General features: G+C 42.3%; 1 protein-coding gene across 1 annotated transcript in view; it reads right to left on the bottom strand.

Annotated features, from left to right (window-relative positions):
- The window catches only part of GPR158 (G protein-coupled receptor 158), a 317,004-nt gene that overhangs the window by 28,783 nt on the left and 274,354 nt on the right, over window positions 1–13,867 (bottom strand). Inside the window, exon 6 of the mRNA XM_040992543.1 lies at window positions 9,093–9,202. Coding sequence (XP_040848477.1) covers window positions 9,093–9,202 — 110 coding nt within the window. The remainder of the gene's footprint in view (window positions 1–9,092; window positions 9,203–13,867) is intronic.

Here is a 13,867-nt window from a genome sequence, read left to right as displayed (position 1 = left end):
GGTACAGGATGTTAACCTGCTACTTGGATCACCATATCAGAGTGCTTGTGATTTAGTTTTGTTTCCACTTCTGATCTGACTTACTGTTTACGTTCACCTTGGGAGGCAGCGTAAGACAGCCCAGGGAGTCCCCGGCACTTGGCTTGGCCTGGCCCATAACTGTCTGTCGTGGGCATTTGGGGAGAGAACCAGTAGCTGGAAAGTCTCTGTCACTCTCTTCGCCTGCCTCTGTTGGGTCAAATGATGAGTGGCCATTGTTTTAGATTGGGCTTCTGCACAAGGCAGCAGGAGACCAGACTAGATCAGATCAGACCAGAATGTAGTCACTCCTGCAGCATGCACACAACTCTGAACTGAATCTTGCAGGAAGGTGACCAGTTCTTACAGAAGACCATGATTTCCATTCTGTGAGTCAGGACAATACCAAACTCTCCTGTGACTCAACCTTCATACACAAGTAGCCTGCTATGAAGTCTGTCATTTTCTAATCTGTTTTCTGCTTCTCTCCTTACAAAACCCACTGTACTGTGAGTTTCAGGTGGTACAAACTCTCACTCCATTTTACACAATGGAAGCCACCTCAGTTCAGAATTACAAATATAGAGCCTACCAAACCTGTAACCGAATTTGACAGTTCACCCAGCTCCATCAGAAACACTTGAACTCTGGTTATCAATGACCTTCTTTCAAAATCCAATTGATATTGGTCCCTCCTTAGTGCACTTCATCTCCCTCCAACTTGGGGGCATGTCTGTAAACGAGTCACATTCTCTGACTCTCCTCTTCTTTTTTCAGTCTCCGTGGCATATTTCTTTTGCTTAGACCCTCCCTTAACTGGCAGTATTTCTCAAACATTCACCTAAACGTACTCATCTACCATCCTCACTCTATACAGAATGCCCAACAAATATCATCTGCTTCAGTTTCAGCTGCTCCCCTCATGCCAGCAAGTACAAATCTAAGTGTGTTATTCAGATCCTCCCCTGCGCTCCAGGAATGAGCCCTCCAGGGTCGATGATGATGCCTCAAATCTCCCTAACTCTACCTCTCTCTTATTCAATCCATTTTGTGCTTATGTCATCCATACTTCAGTGACAGTGCCACCTCACTGCTCCAAGCAGAAACCTGGCCATGAACCTGTATCCTGTTCGATCCAACACAGTCTACTGATATCTTCAAGGATTTAACCTTGACCTCTCAAATGTCTTTCAAATTCTTATATTTTTGTACATCCTTATGGCCACTCCACAACTCCTGGTCACCAACTTGTTCCCAGAATAGTGTTCTAATTGGTGTCCTGACTGACCTTAGCCATCTTCAATCCATGCTCTGCAATAAAGGCATGCTATCTTTCTGAATTTAGACTTGGAATCAAGGTGCTTCCTGCTTCTGACCCTTTGGTGGCTTTATTTGCCCAAATCTTGGTTCCTCTATCTTATGGCAATGGTCTTTGAAGGTTGATTTGTCCTTCCTTCTCACTGCTCTCTCCTTCCTTTAGCTCTATAGCTCTCTTAGGACTATATGTAGGTATCTTCTACTTGTACCTCTGCCCTCAGCTAAGCCCATCAACATAAACACATCATGATTGCTCAGTTCCATTTATTCTCTCATGTCAGTGTAGATGTTGCTAGCCATCTGGGCCAGTGGTTCTCAATCCAGAACCTTTATATCACCTGGAAACTTGTAAGAAAGAATCTGTCTCTATTCAATCCAGAACTATAGAAAGTTGGGGGAGAGGGGTGGTCAAATGACCTTTTTGAGTAACCCTTTCAATTGAGTTGGCCAAAGGCTGGAGTTTAAAAGTGTTGTTCTTGGAGAATCAACATAGCAAAATAGGGTAGGGACATGTTTAAACAGATGGAGAATCATTAGCCAGCGTGAAGCAGAGAGGGCACATTCCAGGAAATAGGAGAGGACAGGCTGATGGCAGAGGGGCAACGATTTAGCCATTAAGCCATTGCACTGGGCCCTACTTTAAACTCTTAAATTAGGTTTTAATCCATTCAGAATTAATTTCTGTAAATGGTGTAAGGTCAATTTCATTTCTTCATTTTGGAATATCTGGCTACTCCTGCATGTGGAAACCCAATGAACCCACCTTCACCAACCAAAAAGATCACTCTCTTTCTTTTTTTAGATTTGTTTATTTTTATTGGAAAGGCAGATTCACAGAGAGGATATTCAGAATGGGTTTACAGCGAACTCCTTAGGATTCTCCCTATAGTTGATCTTAACATCTGCAAATAGAGATAGCTTTACTTCTTCCTTCAATCTCTTTTTGGTCTAAGTTCCAGGTCAATGTTGGATTAGAAATGGCAAAACATCCTTATCTAGTTTCTAACTTTAGGCAAGGCTTTCAGTCTTCTCTCATGAAGCCTGGTATCAGCTGTTGGTCTTTTGCATCTCACTTTCACCATGTTGAGGAAATTTCCTTAGATTCCCAGGTTGTTGCTGAGTTGTGGCTTTTGTTCTTTATTACATCCATATGTTTTATTAAACAGACTGATATTTAGCTGTGGAGTAACTCTTTTATTTCTGGGCTAAATCACACTTCGCAGTGGTGTATGACCCTTTCTAGAGGCCATTGGATTCTGGTAGTATTTTGTTGTGATTTCTGGTTCTTCATTCCTGAGGATATCAGTTTTCTTGTGATTCATCTGAAAACCCTGTTTTCTTGTGATTCATCTGCTTGGTTTTAGTGTCTGGGTAACACTGATCTCTTCCAATGAGTTGGGAATTACCATCTCATTTTCTGTTTTCACAATGCTTTGTGAGGCAATGGTCTTAATTCTCCGGTATAATTCACTAGCGAAGCTCCCTAGTGCTGGGCTTTATTTGTATATTTGGAGGAGAGCTTCTTGGTTTCCTAATGAAATGTCCTTGCTTGTTTCAGGTCTGCTCAGTGTCTGTTTCCTTTAGCGTCACTTCGGCAGTCTGTGTGCTCCTAGGACTAGTTCTGTCAGTACAGCTCCGTGCTTCAGACAGGATACTTGCAAAGGCTGGGTGAAGACACTTTGGCGTAACTTGACTGGCTGGTACACAGGTAATACCACCTAAGATCACAAACTTATCAATAATCGGACTTACAGGTAAATAGTCTCAATATATCAATCAAAAAGCACAGATTATCCTGTGAGAATTTAAAAAGCCAAGTCTAACAAGACACTTCTTAAGAGAAATGCATGTTACATATCAAGACAAAAACAGGTCAAAAATAAAGTGAAGGAAGAAAAGATACACTGCAGTAACATAAAACTAGATTTAACATAACAAAGCAGACTTCAGGCCAAACAACAGCAGAAGGCACAGCAAGGGTCATTATCAACCCTAAGAACCACTCAGTTGCCATGAAGCAAGAACTAACAGAAGCATGAGAAACACAGTTAAAAGAAAAAAAAAGCAAAACAAAACCACACAGAATCCCCAACCTTCAAGAACAGAATGAGCTGAGGGCCAATTGAGCAATATGAGATATTTGAAACAACTTATGAAACAACCTGCAAACAGGAGAAAACACATTCTTCTGCAGAGTCCATGGAGTAGATAACAAGGCAAATCATATCCTGGATACAAAATGAATCTCAATATATCTAAGTCCTACAAGGTCTGTGTTCTGACCACAACGGAGTTCAATGAGACACCAACAGAGAGATGTACGGGGAATCCCTCAAACATTTGGAAGACAGCCAATGGCTCCAAAAGCAAACAATATGAGAAATGACTCTAAACTCAATGGGAATGAGGACACAGCTTAGTTCAGTTGTTTTGGACTGGATACCGTGAAGGTGGTGGGGGTGGGGACACAACCGAGTGATCAGATCTCAGGTGACCCGTGGCACATTAGAAAGATCATAGATAGATCCATGTAAAATCAAGCATAGCACCTGACTGGGCCCAGACGGCAGCAGCCCACTGCCTGCAGAAGTAGTGTGTGTCCCTCTTGCCTTTAATGAGGCCTGGCTTGCCTTCTTTGCCCTTTCCTTTTCTTCTCCTTTCCTTTCCTTTTCCTCTTCCATCTCTTCTCCTTCACATTAGTGGATTAACTTCATTGCTTCCTTGGCTGCTTATCTACTTTACACAAGGAAGAGCAATATTTCCACTTGGCAGCATACAACATTTAGACAGAACTTCAGGATAATAAAAATATTTAACACCTATTGTGTGAGAAGTACTAATTCTGAATTACCAGATGGGTTTTAGTTTTTAATTTTACAGTTGATTAGAAGCCCACTCATATGCATGCAAATGCAGAACCAAGTTAAAATCCTTACAAGCTGGGTAACAAAACATGTCATGGACATAGTCCTAAAGCTATTATTCTAATATAAATCTCTAGAAACAAGACATAAAACTGATGTGGTACTTGGAAATTGAATCATATAGCATAGAAATATATGTAAACAGAGAACCTCAATGTTGAAAATCTTTGAGTGCACATGCTATAAAATCAAGTGTATTTCAAAGTTATGTGTCACACAACAAAGCAGAGAGGACATATAAGTCAGACAAAATAAGGAGAGCTTGGTGTCACCTATTATATTCACATATGATAGTTAATAGGTTCTGAAAGTGTAATGAAAACAAAATTTCCTTTCATTTCAATTGTGTTTACAAAGGTTCTCTCTGACATCAGATCTTCTATAGAGGCAGATGTTCCTGAACTTATAGTGGCGCTATGTCCAACAGAACCCACCCTAAACTGAAAACATCTGATGTTGAAAATGTATCAATTGCTCTATCCGACTGAGCCTGAACAACTGAACCACTGAAGGACTGAAGACTGAATGTTACAGCTTAGCAACATATGCACTGCGCAGCATCCACCTGTCACCCGCAGGGCTGCTGACCGGGAGCTACACTCACTGTTGCTACCCAGCATCAGAAGGGAACAACTCCACACCACAAGTTGCTAGCTGGGGAAGAGCTCACAGTATCTAATCCCAGGTTTGACTGAATGAGTATCACTTTTGCAACTTTACATCAGATCTCTGGAAGCTGAAGACTGTCTTTGCAAAGGTCTAGTCGATCAGATATCCGTTTTGTTAGCATGCTTATCTCTCACACATGTTTTGCTTCATGAGCATAAACCAAACATATTCCTTTATAAATGGAGCTCCTTAAGTTAGAATTCTGTAGCTGAAAATGGTGTACAGAGTACATGCCCGCATAAGAAAGAGTATCTGGCCAATATGCTGGCTCCTTCTGTGGGCTGAGCAAGGCTGGAAGAGGAAGAAGTCATGGCAGACAGACCGAGAATGAGCTGAGGGAGTGCTGATAATATGTTCCAGCCAGTTACAGACTTCACAATAACAGAGTAACTTTTTGGGAACTTAGGAGGTTCTATTCTATGGCTTCTGAGAATGAATCATAGCAGCTAACTAAGTGCCAAGTCCTAACGGACACAGTTTTGGATGCCAGAGACAGACTGTAAGTGTGCCAATGAAGGAATGGCAAGTGTGGGGCATGGAGGGTGTCGTCTCCCATTTTCCCAGCTTCCGGAGGCTCCCTTCTGTTAGAAGCTTCTAGGAATAGGAGCAACGAGAATGATAAAAATGTCAGGCCTGCCAAGCTGCTGCCTCTTCACTGCACTGGGCTCCTGAGAGCGAACTAGAAACACACAGGCAGTTGTGCACATGTGCACTGTCCCCAGGGTACATGCCTCCACCACGGCTCCCTTCATTGGTGGAATTACAAAATAGATTTACACTTGTTAGGAGCCAAATGACTTCTGATGTCTCCTATTTCATCAAACATGTTTTAAAATGGTAAATATGTCCATGGGGGACTGTTGAAAGTCCCATTAAAGAAAGCCCAGGTGGTAGAAAATGACTTAACAAGAAGAAAAAGAGGAAGGCAAATCCACTTATAAACCTATGTGTGTGTGTCTGTGTGTGTGTCTGTGTGTGTGTCTGTGTGTGTGAGAGAGAGCGAGAGAGAATCTCATTGAGTGTCCCTATTAGAGCTAATTCTGGAATAGCAATGTAAATCTTTCAGCCTCTGAGAATTCCTTTTAGTATGTCACTTTTCTGTAAGACATCTGGCTATGCTACCAACACTTGAGAAGCATTGGTAGGGCTAAGGTGAGGGTTGTTTACCTCTGACACTACCTTCTAGTTTACCTCTGCGGCTAGGGAATTTTCTGTGGCTTTGGAAGTGGCTCAACTTCCTGTCCAAATAACACTCGTCATCACAAAGAGGGAGAGAGTTATTCCTCTGAAGCTTCAAAATGAGTTCCTTATTTTCTAGTGAGTAACATGGGACTAATAAACACTTTTTAATGTATTTATTTGAGAGACAAAGAAGGAGACTTTTTTTTTCTGCTTGGTGGTTCACTTTCCAAATGCCAGAACTGGGCAAGACCAAAAGTGAGAGGCGGGCCTGGAACTTAATTCACCCCCCTGCCTGGGTGGCAGGGACTCAGGTACTTGTGTCATCACCGATTGCCTCCCAGGGTGGGCATTAACAGGAAGCTGGATTGGAAATGAAGCTGGGACTTGATCTTAGCCACTCTCAGGCAGGATGCGGGCATTCCAAGCTATATTTTAACTTCTGTGCCAAATGCCTACCTTAATGGAGTTCTCACATGTCCCAGGAGTAACTCTCCACTTGAACATGTTTTACACTTCAAAATAAGCAGCCAGTAGAGACAAGAAACCATGGTGTGCTTAGCAGAAGGAACACCTGGGACTTACATCACCATCGACATCAGACAGGGAGGCTTTCCTGTCTGCCAGTCAAAATGCAATGTGCCCAATTCCACATTCCAAGGCTACTGTGCTGGTTAGTGGGACTGAGGTGGCTAGCTGAGTACAGCCACACTCAAAACATTTCCTCTTAAAACCCTCTGGACCATGACTTGGGGCTTTAAATGTCATTTTTTTTCTGTAATGTGGGGCCAATGCAAGGGAAGTTCTCAGACTCTCTTAGGTGCCTGTAGGTCTTGCCAAGCTGCCTAGGAAAAAAAGGCTACTACAATATTTTAATAAAAATTTTTTGGCTTACAAAATGAAGAGTGACCAACACGGTGTTCCATGGTCTGTAACGACAGATGAGTCGGACCTTGCCGACAACGAGAAGTAACTGGGCTTCAGACATTTGCTCAAGGCCCCATCTTAAATTCTGTGCTGGCTGGTGGTTGTCCTAAGCGGTGAAAGCAGACACCTATGTTATGTCCTTGTGGTTTTTCCAGACACATAGTTGTGTCTTTCTTCTGCCTTAAAAAAAAAAAAACTTTATAGGTAACTAACTTAAATAACTTTACACGACTATGTTAATGAAATAAGTATGAAGCACTTACTCATACTTATCTCCTGGTCACTTGAAGAGTCCCTAGGAAACAAACCAGAACACACAAAGCAAAGCTTCCTATGAGCTGTAACCATGTAGTGCCCACGAGCACGGAGGGGGAAGCCACTGTGAACCAGGGCAAACAGCCCTGAATAATGCAGGGACCGACTAACCTCCTCAGGCTTTTCCTGGCTTCTTTAAATATTCATCTTCCACACAGCACACACAAAAATAGCCTTTTGTTTTTCCCTGATTACCCTTGGCAAAAGAAAAGTCACCATGTTCTCAGAAACTCTATCCCAGAGAGCAGCAAAAAGGTTTTCTGGAACATTGTGGGTTTTGTTTTGTTTTGTTTTACTCTCTCTCCATCCTCTCTCACTTAAAAAATATGTCCTCATTTTGCGCCCTTGAAAATGCACCTGGCTTTTCTGAATCTGGAGCTATACTGCCTTCCTAAGTTTCTTTAACCACCAGGAAACCAACAACTAGAGTGGCAGGTAGTGTGTGACCCCCCACTTACCTACGGATGTACTGGAGTCCTTCCTGCTCGTATTGCATCATCCATGTACTACATCTTACATATCCATGGTGACTGAAGAAAACAACTGTTTATACATAATCCTCAGCTGTTTATGCCTACTCCAGCCCATTGTTTCTGTATGAGCTATATAGATAGATAAGGCCTCTTTCTAAATTCTGTGCTTGCTTTCTTTTTCTCTCCTTCCCTGGCTCTTTTCCTCTCTTCATTCCGCTCCTCTTCCCTCCCTCCAAAGGAAAAGGGTTTCAGATTAAATAAAGTACATTGCATGAACAGCTTGTGTATAAGGGGTCCACTATCTACAGAGGGCTTAAGGCAGTGACAATGACCATGAAGAGCTGGTCGGCTTCCTCTAACCCCAGGGGCTGGAGATTCTAAACGACTGGGCTGGGGTACTTTGCAGAAGGGTGAAAAGTAAGACAACTAAGACAAAACAACTGATTTTGTGGCATGGGGGATAAACTCTCACGTGAGCCATGTTACAGAAGCTTTGTTGAGAAACACCATCAGGTCAGCTTGATTACATGGGTACTGATGATGTTTGTCCAAGAGCTTCAAAGCTGACCACAGGTTTACTCCTTGTGATGACAGTTCTCTTTTGAAGGAGAAACTTTTCTTTTTCTTTTCTGTTCTCTACTACTTTTTTGGCAGTACTTTTCTCAAACTTTCAAAGGGAAAGCAAGGGGAGACAATGAAATCTTTTTCCACTCATCTCCTGACTGCCTGGCTACGTGATTTACTTTGCTGCCTTGTTCCTCCTGACATTACGTGGGCATTGACAGTGGTGCCTATGTTTCATGCTTGATGGCCACTGGGGTACACTGGTTAAGGAGAAGACACAGAACACTGGGATGTTCCTGAAGTTGGTGCTTGATGGCCCAGGGCCTGGAACCTGGGAATACAGGAGAATAATTTTGGGATGACAAGTATAGCACTCACCTGTACTCTAGCATTCCCTGAACACATATCACTAGTACAGTGACAACTACTTTCTGTTGGCCCTTTTTCATTCTAAATTTGTTTGCTACTCAGAATTGACTTTTGTTAAGACAAAGGCATGTTTATTAAAACATCTTATTGAAGGTTTGGACATATTGAAGATTTCTTCAGAGTCTCCAAAAGATGGCACCTTGAAAGTGAAAAACAGATTTGCTACCCAACTCCTTAACATGGACCATGGGAATGGACAGCGCAGCTTACAGCGATGTACAAGGCCCAGTGTTGTGATGTCCCTGCTGGAGTGAGGTCTTTGCGACATGTGACATACCTGTGAAGCTTGAGGGTGACAGTCCCATACACTGTGGCGAATCCCAGGAGACGCGCCCATCTGAGGAGAATGCAGCGGAATGTGCTTGGCTCAAAGTACAGAATGACCACCTGTAGGAGGAAAGCAGAAGGAAAGGAGGCCTCGGGTCAGCTGAGGATCCATGTACCAAAGTCCAGGTTCTGTAACCTGATGTTTCTCACACAGGAAGTTTCATACCAGCTTCCCTCACTCTTTGAGTAACTCTTGAAACTGTTGCTTTGATCATTTGCCCAGATCAAACAACCACAGAACCTTCCCACTGCTTCCACATGAAGAACAAACCATTTCCATCTAACCTCTAAGAGTTTCTGTTTTTGATGAGACAGGTGCATTCCCAGGTTTACTGCAATACCACTCATGATAGCCAAGAAATAGAAACAATCAAAGTGGCCGTTTACCAAAGAATAAAGGCAATGTGAGATTTACATATATAAGAATACTACTCAGCCATAAAAAAGGATGAAATCGTTTCAATTGTGTGACAGCTTGAAGTGATAGGAGCAAGGCAAAGAAAGATAACTAGCATATGGTCTCACTCATGTGGAATCTTAAAAATAAATGCTCTCCTAAAGACAAACAGACGTTGAGAGAACGGTGTTGAGCTAAAGAAAGGAGTGGGAAAGCTTGATTGGGCCTATCCAAGTAAGCATAGCTGGCTAGGAAAAAGTAGTTCTGATGTTCTATCACATAGTGGAATGACTGCAGATAACAGTAATGTACAATATGCACTAAATTTATAAGAAAGAGATAAAAGGGAGGAGTCTCAATGGTTCATCAAAAGAAAATGATACAACTCTGACCTACTTGCTTTGAGTTGAATACTGCATAAAGTAGATAATACTGAGACACTGTCTGACACTCCATAAATACGTACAAGTTTAGACACCACCACAATTTCAGCCTTACTTATTCACAATATTTGCCTTTAATTTTCCAGTTCTCTAGGTCTGAGTGAATATACAGACAAGGATTTACCATCAGGATTTTATCTACCAGAAAAATGTTTGAATTCAACAGAATATTGATTTAAAAAGCAGTTCTTTTATAATTCACAAAGCAAATTTAGACTATATAAATTTACATAATAAAATTTACTCACATATTTTATCTAGTTCTAAAATGTTTATTTAGTTTGCCAGGACAAGAGAGAAAGAAGACAGGTAGACAGACAGAGAGAATTCCCCTTCCCACTGGTTTCGTACAAATGTTGAATCAGTGAAGGCTTGGGCAGGCCAAAGCTTGGAACCCAGAACTGGGTTCCCCGTACGAGTGACAAGGACTCAGCACTGAAGCCATCAACCGCTGCTCTCAGCAAGCTGACATGGAGAGTGGAACCACGTCTCAAGCAAGGCTCGCTGACATGGCATTGGGTGACCCAAGTAACATCTTTACCCTCTACAGAAATCACTTTGTTGTTTAGTAAGACATTTAAGCTGGAAGAAGGGGAAAATTTTTAGGAGAAAACACAAATAGTGAAGATTTGCTAGTTGATAGAGTGGCTTGGAGATTACACTGAGTTCTTTTTTGTATCAGGAAGAAATCCCCCTCCTCTTTACTCTATGGTATCAGCAGGTTAGAGATTGAGAAACTAAAGTCTGGAGCACACAAAGTTTCAAATATTTCCATGAAAATGACCTCAGAAATTACTGTAGAACTGTGGATTGTTGGGAGCTGCCAAATCATGTAATTTATTATAGTTTGAGATTGTGCACTTAACTCTATATAACAAATGAACACAGATGAATAATGACAATGAGGAATTTTGCAAATTTTGCAAATAAAATAAAATAATAAAATAAAATTTTGTATTTTATATATTTTTTTAAAGATTTATTTTTATTATTTTTTCATTGGAAAGGCAGATATACAGAGAGGAGAGACAGAGAGGAAGATCTTCTGTCCGATGATTCACTCCCCAAGTGAGCGCAACGGGCCAATACTATGCCGATCCGAAGCCAGGAGCCTCTTCCAGGTCTCCCACGTGGGTGCAGGTTCCCAAAGCATTTGGGCCGTCCTCGATTGCTTTCCCAGGCCACAGGCAGGGAGCTGGAAGGGAAGCGGGGCTGCCGGGATTAGAACCGGCGCCCATATGGGATCCTGGGCGTGCAAGGCGAGGACCTTTAACCACTTGCGCCACCGCGCCGGGCCCTGTATTTTATATTTTTAAAAGATTTATCCTTTTATTTAAAACTTGTTTAATACAGTGGAAAAAACAAGTAAGAGAGAGCTAAAGAGATCTTCTATTTATTGATTTATTTTTCAAATAGTCTCAATAATTGCAGATGGGGCAGGCGGAATCCAGGAGCCCACAAACTCCCTCTGAGTCGCTTCTGTGTGTGACATGGAGACCCCAGCACTTGGGCCTTCATCACTTGTCTTCCTAGGTGCCCCAGCAGGGAGCTGGGTTGGAAGCAGAGAGCTACAATTCAATTGAGGACTCTAATATAGGATGCTATTATCATAGGCGACAGTTTAACCTATGACACGATTCTGGCCACAACTTTTCATTTTATTTTATTATTTTATTTTATTTTTAATTGGAAAGTCAGATACAAACAGAGGAGGAGAGACAGAGAGGAAGATCTTCTGTCTGATGATTCACTTCCCAACAGCTGGAGCTGAGCTGATCCGAAGCCAGGAGCCAAGAGCTTCTTTGGGTCTCCCACGGGGTACAGGGTCCCAATGCTTTGGGCCGTCCTTGACTGCTTTCCCAGTCCACAAACAGGGAGCTGGATGGGAAGCGGCACTGCCGGAGTTAGAACCGGCGCCCATATGGGATCCCGGCATGTTCAAGATGAGGACTTTAGCTGCTAGGCTATTGCATCGGGCCCATACAACTTTTCATTTTAAAAGTGATACTTCCTATTGGCCTGTCTGGGAACTGGAGACATACCTCCCAACTTTTTTCCTCCCACAGGTGAAGAATTTATGACCTTAAACTTAATTAGATGCGTTTTAGAGAACTGTCCAGAAAATAGTAACCTGGAGTTCCCAGATTGGAAGCAACAGAGGCCACACAGGTGGTGGCAGAGAATGCGGGTTCTGACTTTAGTCTCCTGGCCTCCCCCTCCTCTTTACTCTATGGTATCAGCAGTGTGACTTTGACAAAGTACTTAACATGCCCTTTTCTTGCCTCAGTTGTCCCATTAGTAAAATGGACACCATCACCATCATCATCGTAACAGTAACAATTTTCTCCTGTGCTCACTTTGTGGTTCAAATACAACAGTGTATGGTGAGTGAGCAGTGGCCGTAGATTAGCGAAGTATTCAATGTGTTGGCTGATACTCCTGAGAAAGTTAGTTCATTTTTGTTGGCTGTCGGTATCACTGCAGTATGGCACATGCCAGCCTCTCCTTGCATCACGTCTGACTCCTTGTCACTCTCCCTGGTGAATTCCCACAGTGCTCTGTCTACTTGCTCTGGCACAATCTCTGTAGGTAAAACCGGGGAAACGTGTGCTTATCTGTATATTCTGCGGGTTTTGTAAATGCAACATTTATCCATTATAACCATTTGCTCTCTTTTAGTTCATTTTTAAAAGAAAATGTTATTGGGGTAGGTACCGTGGCATAGCTGGTATAACCACCACCTGTGATGCTGGATTTTCTATGGGTGGCTCTGCTTTGAGTCTAGCTTTTCCATTTCTTATTCAGCTCCCTGCTAATGGACCTTGGAAGAGCAGCAGAAGACGACCCACCTATGGGTTCTTGTGACTCATTGTGGGATACCTGGAAGAAAATCCTGGCTCCTGGCATGGGTGTTACCCAGCGCTGGGCACGAGGGTCATTTGAGGGGTACACCAGAAAATAGAAGACCTCTCTGTCTCTCTATAAGTAACTCTTTCAAATGAATGAATGAATAGATAGATAGATAGATAGATAGATAGATAGATAGATAGATAGACAGATATTTTAAAAAGAGAAGAAATGTTAAAACATTCTAAGTCAGAGGAGACAGATCATTCATGTCATATTCATATGATGGAAAACCATGACATTTAAAATAAGTAAGAGGGTCTCATATTGTTGCCTAAAACACCTTTAAGAGAACCCACTAAATGCTAAGAAATGCCTGTATACACATGAAAAGGACTATGTGGGACACAGGTGTGGTGGGTAGTATAGAAGAATATGGATATTTTTTAACTCTTTCACTTACATGCTATGGATTTTTTGGTACAATGAGAGTATGCCATATTTGTAATAGAGGAGAATATTAAAAAATGCATGAGAGAGTTTCTGTTGCTTCATGCAAATCCTTGTTAGTGCCCTCCAAGGGAGAGATTGGCTTCCAATGCTTTGGATCTGAGAGCAAGATGGAGAAAAGGCTGAATATAGTGTCCAGGAGATGATGTCGTATGGAGGTGACAAGACAGGGGCATGACCCAGAGAGACCAGACAATCCAGAGAATCCCAGGCTCCAATAAACAGACAAAAGCATTTGCAGAAATAAGGGGGAAATGATGCAGAGACATGATACATGATGAAATGACTACCTGCAAAATCTTGGAAACCCAAGAAGAGAACATTCGAAACCCCAGCACCCATGGACCCTTTCAGGTTTATGGGTAGCCACTGGTCCAGCTGTTCAGCTGAGTACACATTTTTATCCCTTCACATCAATGGTCTTGTGTAAAGCATTCATTGTATGTGTGGGGGGAGGGGTCAAAAACTTTCTGTCTAGAGATCAGTCACATGCATAGTCACCTTTTTCCTTTGGTTGGTGAAAGTGTG

This window comes from Ochotona curzoniae, unplaced genomic scaffold (assembly GCF_017591425.1).
Source record: "Ochotona curzoniae isolate NIBS_2020 unplaced genomic scaffold, NIBS_Ocur_1.0 contig_78, whole genome shotgun sequence".
Classification (NCBI taxonomy): domain Eukaryota; kingdom Metazoa; phylum Chordata; class Mammalia; order Lagomorpha; family Ochotonidae; genus Ochotona; species Ochotona curzoniae.
This window is presented reverse-complemented; position numbering and strand designations above follow the sequence as displayed.